At 38.6% G+C, this 18,604-nt stretch overlaps 1 protein-coding gene across 5 annotated transcripts in view; it reads right to left on the bottom strand.

Annotated features, from left to right (window-relative positions):
* VRK2 (VRK serine/threonine kinase 2) overlaps positions 1 to 14,215 on the bottom strand; it is a 103,800-nt gene extending 89,585 nt beyond the window's left edge. Inside the window, exons 1-2 of one of the 5 annotated variants that reach the window (XM_019427402.2) lie at positions 14,101 to 14,215; positions 11,904 to 12,044 (exon numbers count right to left, since the gene is read on the bottom strand). In XM_019427402.2, the coding sequence (XP_019282947.1) occupies positions 11,904 to 12,039 (136 nt within the window). In that variant the 5' untranslated portion in view covers positions 12,040 to 12,044; positions 14,101 to 14,215. Of the gene's footprint in view, positions 1 to 8,549; positions 8,799 to 11,903; positions 12,045 to 13,797; positions 14,006 to 14,100 lie in introns of those variants that run through there. The other 4 variants (XM_019427326.2, XM_019427737.2, XM_019427650.1 and 1 more) reach the window with 4 other exon arrangements.
* Positions 14,216 to 18,604: the final 4,389 nt, after the last annotated feature.

The raw sequence follows: 18,604 nt of genomic DNA, 5'->3' as shown, positions 1-18,604 counted from the left end.
ACAGTTACACTTGTTCAAAAGTTTTTTGCTGGAGTAGAAATTCTGATACTATAGAGTCTATACAATTTTTTTCTTCTCTTTTTCATCACATGGCAATATTTGCTCGTTAGATATGCAGCTTTCTTTTGCTTTTTTCTCACTTATCTTGACATGTATTGTTTGGGGATGTTTTTTAATGGGTCTTACTATTTCTTCTCTGCCATCTTCCTAACACTTTGTAAGAAAGTGTACATAATATCCACTCTCAACTGTAATACACATTTGACACTGGAGATCTATGCTAGAATTGGAACACATGATCTTTTAATAGAAACAAGATCAAGTATAATGAATAGCTTTTCCTCACACTTTCCAGAAATTGAAATTAATAATCCTATATCACTATAAGTGCTCAAAAACAAATAGTCTAATGTAATATTGTATTTTGTTCATTCTTTCTCTTGCTATGTATATACTCCAAAGAAAAAAGTAACCTAGCATAAAACTAGCATTGCAATACCTATTAAATATCTCTTCTCCACTAAAAACACCTAAGCATTTGCCTCTGCATGAAATGTTACAATTTTTTTCATAAAATCATTTATAAATTTGTAATAAATCACTACTATTATGTAAAAATATCTTGAAGGTACTGAATAATCTTGCACAAATTATACTTCTATTAAAGATTAAGTATTTGGGTACTTGAACAAATTCTGTATGACAATATACTCTTTATCAAGATTCTACTAATCTAAGTATTTTTTGTTTTGTTTTACTCTCAAAAGACCTAGTTTTCTAAATATTAGTGTATCTTTACTACCCAATGAATAAAAAGACACGGTCAAGAACAATCCAATATTTGCTAAATTATCTGTTTTTACAGGATGCCTATTCAAATTGTATCATAGGGTTTTAAAGAGGCTTCTTTTGATCTTCCTGCTGCTGTTTAGAATCAAAACAACTGCATAAAATTATTCATTTTTCAAAAAGCAAAAAATCCACCAACTCTTCTTACCAGTTTGTATGCGCTATTGGTTGACTGCTCTCACATTTTTTTTTCATAAAAATATTGTTTGACCCAAGTATAGTACTTTTTTAATGCATTTTTCCAGTTCTTAGCATTAGATTTACTATAAATATCAGATGTTCCTCCACAGATTTTGTGAACTTAATATTAAAAACATATCACTGATGCTTGACACACCAGGTTCTCAATCTGAAGGAAAATGACACCGTTATCAGCATTATCACTAACAGATTTCTTAAATGAGCTGCCAATACTATCAATTAGATATTTCACAGTTATTTTAGAAATGAGCATGTCACGAGCATGTCATTTGCAACTATCTTCCCTGGCTAGCGTTAAATTCAAAGTGTTCTTTGACAAAGGACATCAATCAGTAGAGCCAAGAGACCTGAGTTCAACTGTAGATTGGGACAATTATACAAACTGCGGCACACAAGCAAATTCCTTCACCGCCCTAAGCCTCGACATCTTCCTTATTAGTTTATTGAGAGAACGAAATGAAATAATGCACGTAAAGCATTCAACACAGAGCTAGGCACGCACTTAAGTGGAAGATTTTAGTAGAAGTTGATGTTGATAATGATTTCCTAACAAAGATTTCAACAACTATCCGTAGCAGTTACTGGATGCCGTGGACACGTATGACTCATCTGCTACTCTTTAGTGTAGATTCACTCTTTCATTCTTTTCTGCTTTTCTGTGTTCTGTGTTCACGGCCTCCTGGGTGAGGCTTTGGGAGCATCACCTCTAAGAATTTCATCAGGTGGCACTCAGAACATATACAATGGAAGCTATGCTCTCCATGAGCCTCTTTTTCATACATGTTGTAGCTTCCAATTGCTCTTGCTTGAAATAAATTTGGGGAAAGCTGCTGTTACTCCATGTTGAGCCTAGATGAGAAAAATGGCCAGTGTCTCTGGGGAATAATTAACAAAAGACAGTTTGTTTCATCTTCATGATAAAATACGGCATCCCTATTAAAAGGCAAATTCATCATTCCCAAAAGTTAAATAGGATGACACTTTAAAAGTAATTCCAGCTGATTAAATTTAGGGTTCTGAAAAAAAATTAATTCATGAATATAGTCTGAATCCTTCATTTGATTTTAAAATGTATAAATGTTCATTTAACTTTGAGCCCTTGCCTCTCAGTGTTCTATTCTGAGCTAGTCAAACAAGTGGTAGCAGGCATGCTGGGCTCAATAATACTGCCTCTCATATTTAAATACTCTTTTTCACTTGGATTGCAAATTAAAGACAGTCTCCTGAACACTGACACATTTTCAATGATTGATTTTGCAAAACGTGTTGATTTTTCTTACACTGTTTTGCCTCTGTGTGTGTCAACTTTGGCCTTCTTTTCTTGCTCCTTTGCAGCATTGCTGTCTCTTTGAAGCCATTGTCTGCCTGATATGAAAAATGTACATTAAACCTCATGACTAATTACACAGACAGAAAATTCCTGAGCTCAAATATAAAACTCCCAATGCCCAGAAACCATAACAAAAGCTTCTGACTATGTACAAAACTCTTAATCAAACCTTTCATTCACTTGAGTTAAAAGAAATTCCAATAATTTATTTTCTGTTAAAGTTGTGTTTATATTCTTTGAAAAGCAGATTTCTTATGCATGTTACATGCCTACAAATCAATCCATTTAACAACAAACAACATCCATGCATTCCCTCCACAAAAGTTTATACTTGCTGTTAGGTCTGCTATTAGGTACTCCTGGATGAATTCAATCAAGTGCTACGCATAATTGTTTTCTGCTAGATACAAAACTGTTTAGGCTTAATGCGGTGTCCAGTTTTTTTTTAACTCCCTGCACAATGCATTAGCAAAGTAGACTTTTCCCAATAAATCCTAAGATCTATGAAGTACATAGTTTCTTATAGTTTAAAAATATACTTGAAAAGAAAATGAACAGATACTTGTCTCCCCTAGAATACACAGAATAACATCCCTAAAAGTACAGAGCCATACACACACACACACACACACACACACCACATGATACAGTACACAGAGCACAAAATTTCATCTCAGATAACCTAGCAGTTGGGAAAATTATTTTTCCGTAACAGACTAGCTCTGGAGTTCATCTAGCCTATCGTTTTTGAAACACTGTCTGTCATAGGCAAGGCCTTGCTTAAGCACCCTGAGAGAATGCCCACAAGGAGTTTCTCATGTAGCGTTGTGGGGGAGGTGAATGAAAGAGTACACGCATAGTCATCGTAGGAAGACACGAGATAAACACTGAAAGAACACACCATGGAAACAAAGACGGGAAAGTTGTGGGTGCTCCCCTGCTCGCTTGCCTCTTCCTCATGTTCGGATTTTCGCTAAGGGCCACCGGCTGCCTTTGGTTTTCACGACCCAAGCTACGACAGACTCCCCTAGCTGCCGGTCCACCAAATCGAGGTACTCTGCTCTGTGTAAGCTGTTGCTTGCCTTTCTGTTAGACCAGCTCTCCTCTGCCTCTAGCTGTTCTTCTCATGCACTTACAGAGTGCAGTCAAGGCATCACATGCCATCACACTACTCTTTGGGGAAACCTTGCACCAACTACCAGCGCACCAACTGGCTGGTCCAACCTTGGAGATAAAATTTTAGTTGCCTGAAAACAATGTTCCAGAACAGGGAGGTGAGAGGAGGAAGGGGGGAAAGTGGCCACATGACTCCAGAAATGGCCACAATACCTAAGCAGAGTAAGTTGGAATAAGGTCTGCACATGAGCCAAAGCTTAGAATTTCATTGCCTTTGTTGGCTCATGTCACTTCTTTAATTAATGTCACTTTCTCTGTTTTAATATCAGAGCAAGTGACAAGAGTGCTTCTGGATGAATTGTGTTTTCTGAGGGCTGTATGGCATACTCTCCCGCAGTCTGACAGAGGGACGTGCCAGCTTTACTTGGCAGTTACAATGCACCAGCTTTAGTTTTAGTAGTTTAATTTGTGGCAGTTATATGTTTTGAATACGTTGAAGTATTCACAACGGTCTCATGGAATCTGTTCCATAGATAAAGTTTACACAGTGGAAAAGAAAAAGCAGTGGCTATAAGGCGATTAGGAAAAGCTTCTCTTGGCCACAGCTGGCCTTATAGGCATTCCTGTAAATTTAAGAGCATTTAGAGGGATACGATTAAAGTGGTCATAAGGAATGATGCCCTCCCCTTTTTCTGCCCAGTTCTGTAGTTGGTGTGAGACGATCATAAGGAATATGATATTTAGAACTCAATTTTATGCAAAATCCATTATTCAAGAAGTGAAGTTTATATACATGATAGACATGCAATGAAATAAATGTTAGAATAGAAAACTTTGTTACTTATGCATTAAGTTGATTCTAACATTTTGGTAAACTAAGTTTTTATTGATATAAAATTCAGAACAATTCCTGCATTGAGGATAAAGGACTAAACTTTTTCTTTCGGTTTGGAGGGTGAAGTATCCTGAAGGGTTTTTGTTTGTGGAGTTTTTCCTTCGTCTCCTTTATACGCTTTCGTGAAGCTCCATCAGCTCATGGTGAGAGCTGCCACCAAGGAGTTCTTCCAAACTTTGCCTGCCCTTTCTAAATGTAGGGTTCTTTACTGCAGCAGGTTGAAGATCTGGCTTTGATTGCACCTGGCTCTGCTGGAGAATGGAAATATTCATCTCCACTGAATGCATGCTGCTTAAGTGCTGGAGGCACTTGCAGGAGAGTAACTCTCATTGGAAACTTCATTACAATACTTTCTCTTCCCTACATGAAGTAGTAATTCTCATTCACCAAAGATAGAATTTTGCCTGACACAGCCACGGGAGCTCCTGTTTGACTTTCAAAATTAATCAACCTCTAAGCTGGAGTAGAAATGGCATGTCCTTTAACCTTAAGCACAAAAAGCTCTCAACAGACTGCAGTTTTTATATCCCTGGATGAGAGTTTGGGCCCCTAATACTTAAACTTGATGCACATACTGGGTTTCTGGCATGCTTTTGCCCATACCCATCTGCTAGCCTGGCACTGGGCCCATTCAGAAGGTGTGATGCCAGTTTCAATAGGGCATAGGTGCCAATCAAAGATGGGTTTGGAGGGGCAGCATGCAGAACGCAGCAAAAGTCAGCTCTTCTGCCAGAAGATCCTCCTGTTATCATATAATGCCAATGAAGGGCCACATGCTTCATTGCTTGGGATCACACTGCATCTGTAGATGTTTCTGGCCTTCAATGGATGTCTTTCTACAGAATCATTTTCCTCAAGTATTACTTGATTGGAGACGTTAAAGAAAAGTCTACCTGACTGAAGTTCATCCTTTTAAAAGGAACGGTGCAAGCATTCAACAATTGTCTTGACATACTTACTGAGTTTTCTGCCTTTTCTCCTACAATACTCTTCCATGTAGAATACGGTATAGTGTATAAAGTCCACGCATTGGACTTTTAAGGGACAAACATTCTGAAGAAGCACTAATTGCAAAACCAAGTATGTGAGCAGTATAAGATCCATAAATTCCTCTGTAACATTAAATGTGAATGGTGGACAAGTTTTCATCCTCCAAAAAACTATTTTCAAGTGAATTCTCATATTTAGAGCTTCAGAGTTTAATTTTCCTCTCCTTTATTTCATAAACATGGATATTCCTGTGTCTGAAAAGAAAGACCATACCTACTCTTTATTCCTCTTCTTCCATATCGAAAGGAAAAAGAAAAAAAAAAAACCAAAACACTTCAGAAGCAAAGTTTATCCATATTTCATAAGGAAGCCAGAAGCTCTCAAAAGCTGAGAATTCTTTTATTGTGTGGCAATAGAGGTGAGCTCATTTCATGAAGAAGAAATTTCCCTATAGCAATAGGTTTCAAATTTTAAAACCTTGACCACTGTAAACAGTTACAAGACAGTAACAGGTGCAGTGGAAGAAACATAATATATAAATCAATGAAGAATGGAGTAGTTTGTAAATCTTCCCTGAAGGCAAAAGAAATTTGACAGTAAAAATGTTGAAAATGAAGAACCATAATATATGTTAAAAAGAAGATCAGACACTCAACAAAATGAAAAAGACAAGCAAAGGTTAAGCCTTAGAAGAACTCTCCCTTTTTATACAAAGAACCCAAACTTCTGTAAATACTTAGATTTCTTAGGCTGATAGGTACACGAACACTCCTCTTTCTATAAAAACTCAAAATTAATAGCCTATGGACAACAAACACAAAATTAAAATATATCTTCTATAGACTTTTATTTCTGGTGTATAGGTCTAACAAGTGCATTAAATTCACAGAATCCCAAGTGATCCCTTCCTCTTGTCTCTCTCTCCACACCTTCATCTGGGAACTAATTTACTATATATACTAGTTTCTAGTACTAGTTCTCCCGATTTCATGTTTATTTCCTTCTTCTCACTCCCACAGTATCATTTTCAAAATTTCCTAGTTACAGTCACAGTGGCACTGTAATGTTGCATTGTGTCAGATAAGAGTAACTGCTTACCCCAAAGCCTTCTCTATAAGACACTGCCAAAATGGCATTTAATACAGCAATACATAATGAAGCCATATGTGTTCCAATAATGCCATTCTGTTGCCAGAATTATCATTGGCTCTTCTGAACGTTATTCTATATACCTTAAAAATTAACCCATTACCGTGGACAAAAATGTAAAGTAAGTAAAAATGACACATGCATAAATCATCTTTTCTATTCTTTCAAAAATAGAAGTCTGTTTCCTTATCAGTAAGTGAGGTAAGCTTTGATAATTTCTAAGAATCCTACTTAGGCTACCCTCTTCCTCATTCCCCTGAAAAAACATTTCTTCTATGTTTCTAAAGCAAAGTAGACCTAATCTGAAAGCATGTCCCAAAAAAGGTATGACCATCACTTAGATGAAATCTATACATTTATTCATGGACAAGTGATTCAATCTTAAGGCTTCACCAGAGTTTAATTTTAGTTATAATAATGTGTTCTTCTTCCTAAAACATAATGCTTTTGATTTTTCAATAAAACATACATAGATTCTGCTAGATGATGTTGTGATAATCAACTTGTCTCAGCTTTTCTTGTGACTAAGAGTACTTCTGTCAGATTATAGACTGGAATTAAGGGTGATATCTGTAATTATGGAAGAGAATAAAGAAGACTGGCTTGTGTAGGTTGCGTATCCCAACCTCAGCCTCGTTCTGTTAGGAAAATACCTGTTGAACGTCTATTCTGTGCTTGGTATTCCCAAGATGCTAAATGGTCATCACTACGCCCAACTTCAAAAAAACTAAAACTTCTACAGATAAACCATTGCTATTTTTACTCATATAAGCCTTCAAAGGAATTGGGCTTAAGTTTACTACATATAGCTCTGTTTTTCTGGATACTTGGCCTAATTTCTGAAACCCAGTATCCTCCATATCTGAGGTACACGAGATACAACTTAAATGAGAACTTTTTACTAAGTCATCATGGCTACTATTGTAAATTTTAGGGGTAAAAAATATTCAGGTCAGTAAGTAAAAGTTAGTCTTCCAATGGCATTCTCTATATTCTTAGTTTTACCACATCAGTAGCTAAATCTATCATAATCCATGGCAAGATAAATGGAATACCAGTCCAATGGATGTCTCTGTCACCATCCCAATCCCCTGTGGTACCAGACACTGAACCTGAGATTCAGCTAATCACTGAGGATGGGAGTTTCTAAATAAATAAATAAACAAACAAATAAGAAACATTTAAGTGCTCACCAAGTTCCAAAGTTTTTAAAAACATTACTCCATTTAATCCTCATAATTACTATTATCTCAACGATGCAGAATAGGAAGAAAGTCTTGTGACTAAGGAAGAGTCATTCAGTTTCTAAATGACTCATTCAGGTCAGAATTCTACCCAGATTTGCCTAACACCAAAACCCATGCCTTTACTTATGCAATTCTCCCTTAGTTTGCTTGGTTCTGTGTTGCACCTAGCATTAAATCAGAATTCAAACTCTCAGTTCTCTCTCCTTCCCTCGATTTTCAGAAACTTTTTCACGTATTTGATACTAAAATTATAGCAATTTTTCCCATTCCGTAAAACAGCTTTCTTTGTTCCTTTTCCTCCTCCTCTTTTCATACACAAAGAACCTTGTCTTTGTTCTTGTATTCAGACTTTTCTTTTCCCTCTTATAACTATTTCTATTAATGCTACAGGCACAGTATTTCTCCAAGTCATGAGTAAATACCAAACTTCTCTGCTCCTTCCCCTTTACTCTAGGTTGATAATTACTGAAAGGCCTTGGCTATTGATCTCAAAGCTAGAGGACAGCCGTACATGCACAAGGAGTTAGACACAGCGGCTAGTTTCTTCTCAGCCTTAGGCAACAAATGCTGATGAAGCGTCTGCCAAAACAGTGTATCTGGAAGGAGTACTACCTGAAAAGAATGTAGCTGGACATAAAGGTGTTATTAAGGAAAATCTGAATTTCTTCATTTATATACAGGAAATGATGAAGAACATGGCAAAATGCAAAATATGATACAATTTGATATGAATTTGCTTAGACAGCTTTGAAATGATTCAGTACAAACTAACCTGAACAAAGTGATTGCTGACGGCATCTCATTAAAGAGCTGATCCTACATTTACAAGTACCACTTTTGATGGAACAATGACAACATTGGGAACACACAGCTCTGTTATATTTTCTGAAGTATGAGCCTCTTCCTCAAAATAGCTACATATTTCTTCAAAGTCCTTCCTCAGTGCTGTGCACTTGCTAATGTTCCCAGGATCCGGGTTCTAACATTCAGATAGTAGAGGGTACTGCGTAACATATGAAACCTTAAAAATTGTTGTAAAACAAGTATTAGTTTGGTAATGAGAAAAACTAAAACATGTGACACAGACTGAAAGAAGCAAAGACTTGAATACAGACAAATAAATCACACGCCTCAGCAAGTTTCTTTTTCACAACAGGAACCACACAAGTAGTGAATGTGTGTATATGTGTATACTTAGTTTTTAAAATGCACTTACAATTAAATACATATTAACATATATATTTACAATAAAAAAAGAAAGGGAATAAGATCATTACAATCAAAGTATTTCAAAGTATTTCTTTGAAATTACTCAAATAATCCAAATATCAGAAAGCTAACAGTATAACTGATAAGCCATGGAATCCAGGGCTATATAGCTCAGTGACATCAGAAATTTATTCAACTCCCTCTCTCTGACTTTGAGTCAAGACACTATATTAGAGATCTTAGTTAGCTCTTTGCTATACAAGAGAATCCACTAATTCAAAATCTCAATCAACACTTCTACAGGGAATTCTACTCTGCTGACTCTAAGTATACTCTAATGGCCTTTACCAGTACCATTCAATATGGTAGCCACTAGCTGTATGTAGCTACTGAGCTCCTGAAAGTGACTCAATACATCCTGGATTTTAAAGACTTTAACTAAAAATAATTTTCTTTAATTTGATAACATGTTGGAATAATAACATTTTAGATATACTGGATTAAATAATATATATCATTGAAATAAATTTCACCTGTTTCTTTTTTACGTTTTTTAATGTGGCTCTTAGAAAATTTTAAATTACCTAAACAGCTTGCCTTATCTTTCTATTTAACAGAGCTGCCTATGTCACTCAACCTAGTACTTAGAATCATAGCGTTTTTCAAGAAAGTTCACACCCTTTAAATGAGGAAAATGTTCTCTATTTAACCCATGCTTTATTTATTTACCTATTTGTATTTTAGAGAGAAAGAGAGAGAGAAGAGGAGAGAGAGAGAAGAGAGAGAGAAAGAGAGAGAGAAGAGAGAGAGAGAGAAAGAGAGAGAGAAAGAGAGAGAGAAAGAGAGAGAGAAAGAGAGAGAGAAAGAGAGAGAGAAAGAGAGAGAGAAAGAGAGAGAGAACGAGAGAGAGAACGAGAGAGAGAACGAGAGAGAGAACGAGAGAGAGAACGAGAGAGAGAACGAGTGGGGGAGAGGGGCAGAGGGAGAAAGAATCTTAAGCAGTCTCCATGCTCAGTGCAAAGCCCCACCTGGGCTTGATCCTAAGACCCTGGGATCATGACCTGAGCCGAATCAAGAGTTGACGCTCAAACCAACTGGGCCACCCAGGTGCCCCTAACCCATGCATTTTTGTGTATTGGTCTTATGTTTCCAACTAGAGTAGGCACTAAGATGATTAATAAGCAGGGGTTTTTTGTTTTGGGTTTTTTTTTTTTTTTATTGAATAACATTCACTTGTTCAAAATTATAATCTTAATTCTATCAGAAAAAGAGCTTTATCCATCATGATCTACGAAACATGTTTGTGAAGGATAGCAAAATGTGTGACCCTAAAATATGCCTCTTTGGCAGAAGGATTATTTTGGGCTAACAGCACCTGATAAAAGAGCAAATGCAGGGAGAGGCTTTCTCTGAATTCCCTTTATTTGCATAAAGACTGAGCCTCCAAAAAAGACTCAATTGTTATAAATTCCCTCCAGGGAAGTTTCATCAACCAGAGAAGACTGACTCTTACCACAGGAGATTAGAAATTGATGCCAATCTCAGACAAACTTTGTCACAAACTATCATATCCCCCATCTATTCTCCTAAGGGCCCATTCATCTTTCCTAAAAATCATTTACTCTCCTTTAAGTGAGCTCCATCCCCTTTCCCTTTCTCCTATTAAGACAGTATATCAGCTCTCAGGGCACCTGGGTGGCTCAGTCCATTAAGCGTCAAACTCTGGCTCAGGCCATAATCTCATGGTTTGTGGGTCTGAGCCCCATGTTGGGCTCTGTGCTGACAGCTCAAAGCCTGGAGGCTGCTTCAGATTCTGTGTTTCCCTCTCTCTCTGACCCCCCCCCCCCCCAACTTGTGCACTCTCTCTGTCTCAGCTCTCAAAAATAAAAAATAAACATTAAAAAAAAAGACACTATATAAGTTCTCAAATATCACTGCTTTGTGGGGTATTCACTTTTTTACTGTGATATCCTCATGTACATAACATTAAAAATTAGTAAATTTGTATACCTTTTCTCCTGTTGTCAGTTTATTTCATAACCCAGCTCTCGAACCTAGGAGAGTAGAGGAAAAGTTTTTCCTTCCCTACTGTCTGAAATGTTTAATAAGGAATCCAAGATTCCCCAGTGTAGGTCTTTTACCAGTTTCTTAAACTCCTATAAAAACAGATGTAATGAGTCAATCCATTTAGGATTGAGAGTAATTTTTTTTTAATCACTAATATTTATGTTATTCATTAAATCCAGTCATGTAATGGATAGTCCTGATCATTAAACTACAGATTTAAGGTAGCCCTGAATGATCCTTTTAAGTTCAGCATAATTTAAAATTTTTAAATGTAGTGTAAAGATATACTCAACTAGGATTCCTTATCTGTACCAAAGAACAAAAACATAGATTTGAGGGTCTATTTTCTCATTTATCAAGGATGGCAAATAACAAGTACCATCTAGATGCACGGGACAGAAGTTAATTGATTCCACACAACAGATGCCGTGAGGTATTAAGACTCAATTCTCTAGTGAAGCCTAGTTAAGAAATGACCACAACCCTGTATTACTTAAATATTAATGATTAAGATTCACAGTTTGGATTTATACAGCTGTGGTTTCTGAGCTACAAAATGCAAAATTTCCAGGAAAACACACTCTCAAAAAAGAACATTAACAATTGCCTGGTGGACTTTGTAATTATGCTCTGAAAGGACTTCTAAGATTATCAGAACACGAATGGCAAGTAGTGGGGTCAGCCGTATCTTAAACCAGACATGCTAGTAAATGTTAATGATCCTCATTTACTTAAAAAGGTATATTTATGAATTCTATTGTATTTCAAAGTTTCAATGTTCAAAACAGTAAGTAATCACAGTTCCAGTCACATATGTAGGAATATTTGGTAACTTATAGTTATACTTTACCTAAATATATCAATCCAAATCCTCCAGAGCCAATCATCTTGCCCAGCACCCATTGTTTTCCTTCCATATCATCCAGAATGGTGCCTTCTGGAAGTGGAACAGGAAGTCTGTATTTCTCATTTCTTCTTGGAGGCATCACTTCTGTTGGCAGAAAGGTTGAGACAAGTAATTAAAAATAAAAACAACAAGAAGTCCAGGTAAAATTCATTTCTCAAGATACCTTCTATGGGGCACTTTCCCAGGTGCCTCAAAATTAGGATTCTGAAGTCAACTGGACTTGGGAAGGCCCACATACTACATTCAAGTCGGAATTTCACATACAATATTGAAATCTAAGAAGTACTGATATTAAAAAACAAGCAAACAAACCTGTTGAACTTCACTTAAAATTTCCAAAATTCATTTAGGGAAGTCTATTATACCGGGCAGAATATACCTTAAGACGTGAGTTTATAATTCCCAATGACAAAGAGAAAATAAATTTCATATACATGTAAATAAATACTCCTTCAAGAATGTAAGTATGAAAGACAACGTCTTGGGTCACTAGGAAAGAATACAGTTTCGGATTAGGAAAAAGTGACAATAGCAACATATATCATCACCAAGCACAGCAAGTGACATCAGGGACACAGAATAGGTACTCAGGAAATATCTGTAAAATAAGTCTAGAATTTTCATGGACATATAACTTCTCAGAGCACAAAGTCACAGAGCAGTTTCATTGCTGGCACACTACACTTTCAGCTTGTTTCCCTCTACCCTGTGTCTTCCCCACCCTCACCAAAGTGAAAATTGCTCTGCCTTAGAGATTAATCAATTACATTTGTACACAGGTTTGTGATTTTCACAATGAAAGATTTTTAGTTGGAAGAAAAAAAATGCATAAGGAGATAAAAAACCCACAGCATATCTGCCAGAAACTAATTTAAATGTGAAGGTAATTGCAATCCTCTAAGTATTTCCAAAAAAATTTTGAAGAGTGGTGAGTACTTTGAAATGAAAGCTAAAGTTTTCGTTGTATAATCTTTCCATGTTTTGAATGAGAAAGTTTGTTCCTGTTAATAAGGTTTCCCTTCTTCACTTTAATCCAATGCCCTGCTATCTTTTACTTAGCATCAAGGTCTCAGCGCCAAGGAACACAGGAGAAACCTTTAAGGATAGTATTCACCTGTCCTCCTTACAGGAACACAAGGGAAGCGGGGAATTTAGATGGTGAACTATGCCTAAAGCAGCTTTGTGGGGGTTCCCCTTGACCGATACTTTATATATACTGGTGTCCAATACATGTTTGCTGAGTTAAAACCTAAAGTGTTCAAAGAACAACTTTTCAGCCGGACCTAAATTCTAAATACGTATAAACAGGATAAACACATTTGGGGGGCGGGAGGGAAGTCCGTGGTATCAGAACTTGAGACCTGAAATGTGACAGTGAAATGCACATCCTGGGCGCGGTTACAGCGAGCAAGCGGCGGCCTCCTCTCCAGGCCAGTTCCACCCCCACCCCCGACCCCACAAGGGTGTCCCTCTGCTCTGGGGCTCCTTACAGGGCTACGATGAAAAGCGCTCAACACGAGTTGCTGGGGACAAACCGGTGCCCAGAGGCCTGAACATGCGCCAGGACTGGGGGGAAGGGGGGGGGGGGGGCGCCGGCATAGCGCGGCCCACCACCCGCCTGCCTAGACCCTCGGCGGGCCCCTTGGCGGGCCCCGAACCTCCGCGAAGCCCGCGGGCGTCTGGAGACTCCCTTCCTGCCCCCAGGCTCTCTCCGCACCGCCGAAAAGCGAACCCGACCCCCTCCCGGGTCTAGCTCCTCCGGCCCAAGCTCTGGGCAAAGGCGAGATGAAGGGGGCGCCGGTTCTCGCTCCAAGTTAGGGGAAAGTGAGCAACCAACCGCGGCAGCAGGGACCCGCCCGAGCCCAGAGGCCCCGGCGCTCGCTCCGACAGCAGCTCCTTCCGCGGCCCGCGGGGCGGCAGGGCAGGCGGAGAGCCCGACGCTGAAGTACCGCTCCGCCCGACGCCCAGTACCGGGAGAGAGAGAGCGCTCGCCCGGCCCCAGGCTTCCCCCGCCGCCAGGCCGCGCGCGGCCCCTCCCGCCTGCTTTTGGGGCCGGGCGGGGCCGCGGGCCACCAATCCCGCGGGGAGGCGGGCCGGGCCGGAGCCGGCCCTCGGAAGGGCCCAGGCTAACGTCCCGCACCTGGGCCGGCTGCGCGGGACGAGCCCGGCGCCTTCTGGCTCCGGGCCGGACTCAGGCCTAGGGGCCCGCGAAGCCTCCGACGCCCGCAGCCTGCGCCTGCGTGCCAGCGGCCTGCCCTCGCTCCATGGAAGACCAGGGGAAGAGCGAGCGGTGGGTCTAAATCGGAAAAGGGGGCTGTTACTGCCACACCCCTGGCCCGCCAGTCTGGAGGATGAGCCATCAGATCACTTTGGTGCATTTGTGTAGGAGGAATTTTACGTCTCGCATACCACGAGCTCTGTACCTAGAGCTTCCAGACCAGTCGGCGAGCCTTTCCTGAGCTCTTACCCCGTAACTGGTCACACTAGCCAGGCCCTCTGGAGCAAGAAGCGTGGTGTAAATCAGAAGGCCTATGACAGCGTTTCGGTTCTCAGAGGCATACTGTCTCAAGACCTATTTAGTGGTTGGATAGACTTTACCAAACTTTCTTTTGCCAAACTTTCTTTTCTTCTTTCTCTTTCTTTCTTTCTGCCTGTGAACTGGAAATAACCAAATTTAGGTCATAAGGTATGTTAAATAAAAATTTATAATGACACGTGTTAAAATGATAAAGAAAACTTTACTCCAAACTATTACAATAGGAGAAAGAGGTGCATTCAATGTCAAAGACAACAAAGGAAAGTGGGAATTTATAGTCGGGGGGGGGGGGGTTCAGTGGATGAAAAATTATTAAGAGGAAATGTCAGGGATAAAAGGAGTATTCTGGCTAAACTGAGCTAACAGGATTCTTGCTGAAGACAGACAGGCCTGGGTGATCAGAACTGATCTGGGGGATGGTGAAGGATGAGGAACTGCGTTAGACGTGGAGGGTGTTCCATTGTGGTAGATGGGGGACTGGCCTAAACTGACTTAGTGGGGTTCTCACTAAAATTGGACAATGTAGACAGAACATGGAAGTCAAAAGCCATGCCCAGTTGAAAAAGAGTTTGGGGGAGCCTGAGTAGAGTTTGGTCCAAGAAAGGATGTTCATCAGGTTATTAGCTATAAGATTATTATGATAATTTAGTGACAGAAATGTATTAAGTGGTTTTCTAACACATAATAATGACTCATAGTGAGCTTCGAATATTTTAGGGTGAGCTTCTAATATCTTAGGGTAGACAAAAGAAATGCTCCAAAAGCCATTATTAAACAATATATCAACATCCTATTTAGGAAATCAGTACTAACTTGGAATGTAAACTGAAAGAAAAACCAAAGTCCTTGAATGATTTTGATGGAATAAGATTTTAGGACTTCCTACATTTGTCACCAAATGAAAGATGGCATGAGAAAACATTTCTTAAAAAGCACTTGGTGCTGTGGATAAAAAGCCTTTTTAAAGAAATTCAGTAGTCTATATGTAGAATAATTGCATCCTTTAAGGTCGTCATTCACTAACCCAACAGTGTCGATTCTTATTTCCATAATGTATATATGTAACTGATGCTCTTGGTTGCCTATCCAAACATATGGGCATTCTTTCTCCCATTCCAAATTTGTTCAGGTTTCTACCCACTTCCCCGGGTTAATTTCTTTGGGAAGATGCAGCTCCAGCACCAGGCACAACCAATTACTCCTGAGAAGTCATACATGGCTCTTCTCTTCACACCTATATATCTAGTGTATTTGTGTCTTTTTCTGCTCAGGCCGCTATAACAAAATACCACAGGCTGGGGGGCTCATAAACAACAGAAATTTATTTCTCATAGTTCTGAAGGCTGGGGAGGTTATGACCTAATGACCCCCCATAGGCCGCATCTCCACCATCACATTGGGAATTAGGTTTCAACATATGAATTTTAGGGGGACACAAACATTTAGTCTATGGTAGTTGGCATATCCTGTTAGCTCAACCTCCAAAACATATCCAGAATCCTTCACTTCTCACCACCCCTACTGCCACCATCCTGGTCCAAACCATCATGTCTTTCTTAGGTAATTGTGGTACCCTCCTAAATGCTGTTCTATTTTCTACCCGTCGACCCCTTCAGTCTATTCACAACAAACAACTAAGTGATCTTTTTAAGAAATTAAATTAGATCATTCTTTGGTAAAAACACTTTAGTTTTATTCTAAGTCATTCAGGAAAAGCCAGTCCTTACTATGACCTTACTTCAACCTTGGCAGTATTGACATTTGAGCCAGATGATTCCTTGCTGAGAGGGGGAGGAGGGCCCAGAGGGAGTCTATCTCCTATAGATACTTAGGATATTTAGCACTGTAGGATATATAGCAGCATCCCTAGCCCCCCTAGCAGTTCCTTCCCACCAAGTTATGATGACCAAAACTGTCAACCAAATTTTATAAATGTTGTCAAAATTGCCTCTGGGGGAGAATGACTTGTCTGCAAGGATCTACATTTTCTGTAGCTACCCCATTTCCTACTACTCCCTCCAACCATTGTGGCCTCCTTGACCTTCTCAAGACCTTTGCACTTTACCTTTTTCCTGGACTACTCTTCAATCTGTATCTGTATCGCCTACTCTATCACTTTATTCAGGACTTTATCCAAAAGTCAACTCAGGGAGTCCTTTTTTAAACCACCCTATCTCAAATTTCAACTTACCCATGATACTTCATAGCCCCTTTTCCTTTTTTCCTCCTAGTAGTTACTACTGTACAACAACATATTATACAGGTAACTTATTTTGAAAATAAACAAAGAGTATTCCTTGGTACATTGTATGCTCCATGAGAACAGGCAACATTTTTGACTATTTGAGTCACTACTATATTCCAAGTCCCTAGAATGCAAATAGAAAACACACTATTTTCTTGTTAAATAATAAATGAATCATGATATTGCCATTCCCCTTTCCAGTGATTGGTTTAGATAGTATGTATATATGAAGTGTAGGTGGAGACAAAGAAAAGTTTTCTGGGCACTTCTATAAAGAGATGCTCTCTTCTGGATATCATTCTGAATGTGATGCCTAGAATTTCTGCAGTCATCTTGTGAACATGAGGGTAAAAGTATAAATCGAACACTAGAAATTGCAGAACTTTCAACAAATGAGGTTAAAATACTTATTTATATATCCAAAAAAAGAAAGGAAGAATAAAAGAAAGAAAAGAAATTCAACACTTAACTCACTCCTCATATAAAACTTGACTTAAAATTGATCATAGACCTAAATCTAAATGCAGGAACTAAAACTATAAAACTTTTGGGAGAAAACCTAAGAGAAATTCCTTATGATTTTGGATTCCATAAATCTTTGTGATCTTTGAGTTTGTATAATTAGAATGTACCCAAAAAGCTGAAAGCCTAAAAAAAAACTTGATAAATTAACTTCATCAAAATTAAAAAATTTGCTCTTCAAAAAGCCCTGTTAAAATATCAAGTTTTGGTAGGTATGTGGAGTAACAGGAATTCTCTTTCTTTGCTGGTGGGGATCCGAAGTGGTACAGCCACTTCAGAAAAGTTTGTCAGTTTCTTATAATATTAAATGTATAATTAGCATATGAGCCAGCATGCACGTTCCTGGTTATTTACGTAAGAGGAATGTCAACCTATGTCTACACAAAGACTTTTATGTAGATGCTTACAGAGCTTCTTATGTAATAGCCAGAAACTGAAAACAGCTCAAATTCACATCAAGTAGATTGTGGAATATAATATATCTTCTACACATTGGAATATCACTCAGCAATAAAGAAGAACAAATGACTGATATATGCAACAACCTGGCTGGATCTCAAAAGCATGATGCTATGTAAAGAAAAAAAGACACAAAAGAGTACATATTGTATAATTCCACTGAAATGCCCAGGGATTAGTTTGAAGGGGTGGATTGATTGCAAAGGGGCTAGTGGAATTTTTGGAATGATAGAAATGCTTAATTTCTTGATTGTAGTAGTGATTACATGAGTATACATTTGTCACAACTCATCTAATTGTACATGTAAGATTTATGAATTTTATTATATGTAAATTTTGCCTCAATAAAACTGACTTACAAGAAAACAATGGCTGAGGAGAAAGATGAGAAGAACCTGAGTCCTTGAGACCTTCCTTGAATCACTCATTCAACTAACCTTGAAGCCACCATACTTTCCATATTCCTCAATAAAGTGTTTAAGTGTCCATATTTCTGAAGCTTCTTAGCATTGGTTTTTATGTTTCTTGCAGCCAAAATCTTCCTAACAGATGAAATAGTTTCAAGTGACAATATATTTAAAATGTTGATAAATTTGTGGTTAAAAAAAATGGGAACAGAAGTGCAGGTAAACCTGTATTGAGAATATGTGGGGTTTTCTTAAGTGTTGGGTTTTAATGCAGAATTTTATGATTCAGAGCATATTGCTGTGTGTATGTTTCAAGATGAAAACTGACAGAATATAGAAATACAAATTTTGGAACTAGTGAAAGAGCGTCTTCTGAATGAACATGATGAGAAACAAGAAAGAAAAGAGAATCTAGACATGAAGCACAAAGTATGAGTCATCAGAAGAAGAAAAAATAGGGAAAACAAGGTTTTCA

This window comes from Panthera pardus, unplaced genomic scaffold (assembly GCF_024362965.1).
Source record: "Panthera pardus isolate Hobbes unplaced genomic scaffold, ASM2436296v1 HiC_scaffold_25, whole genome shotgun sequence".
NCBI classification, from domain to species: domain Eukaryota; kingdom Metazoa; phylum Chordata; class Mammalia; order Carnivora; family Felidae; genus Panthera; species Panthera pardus.
This window is presented reverse-complemented; position numbering and strand designations above follow the sequence as displayed.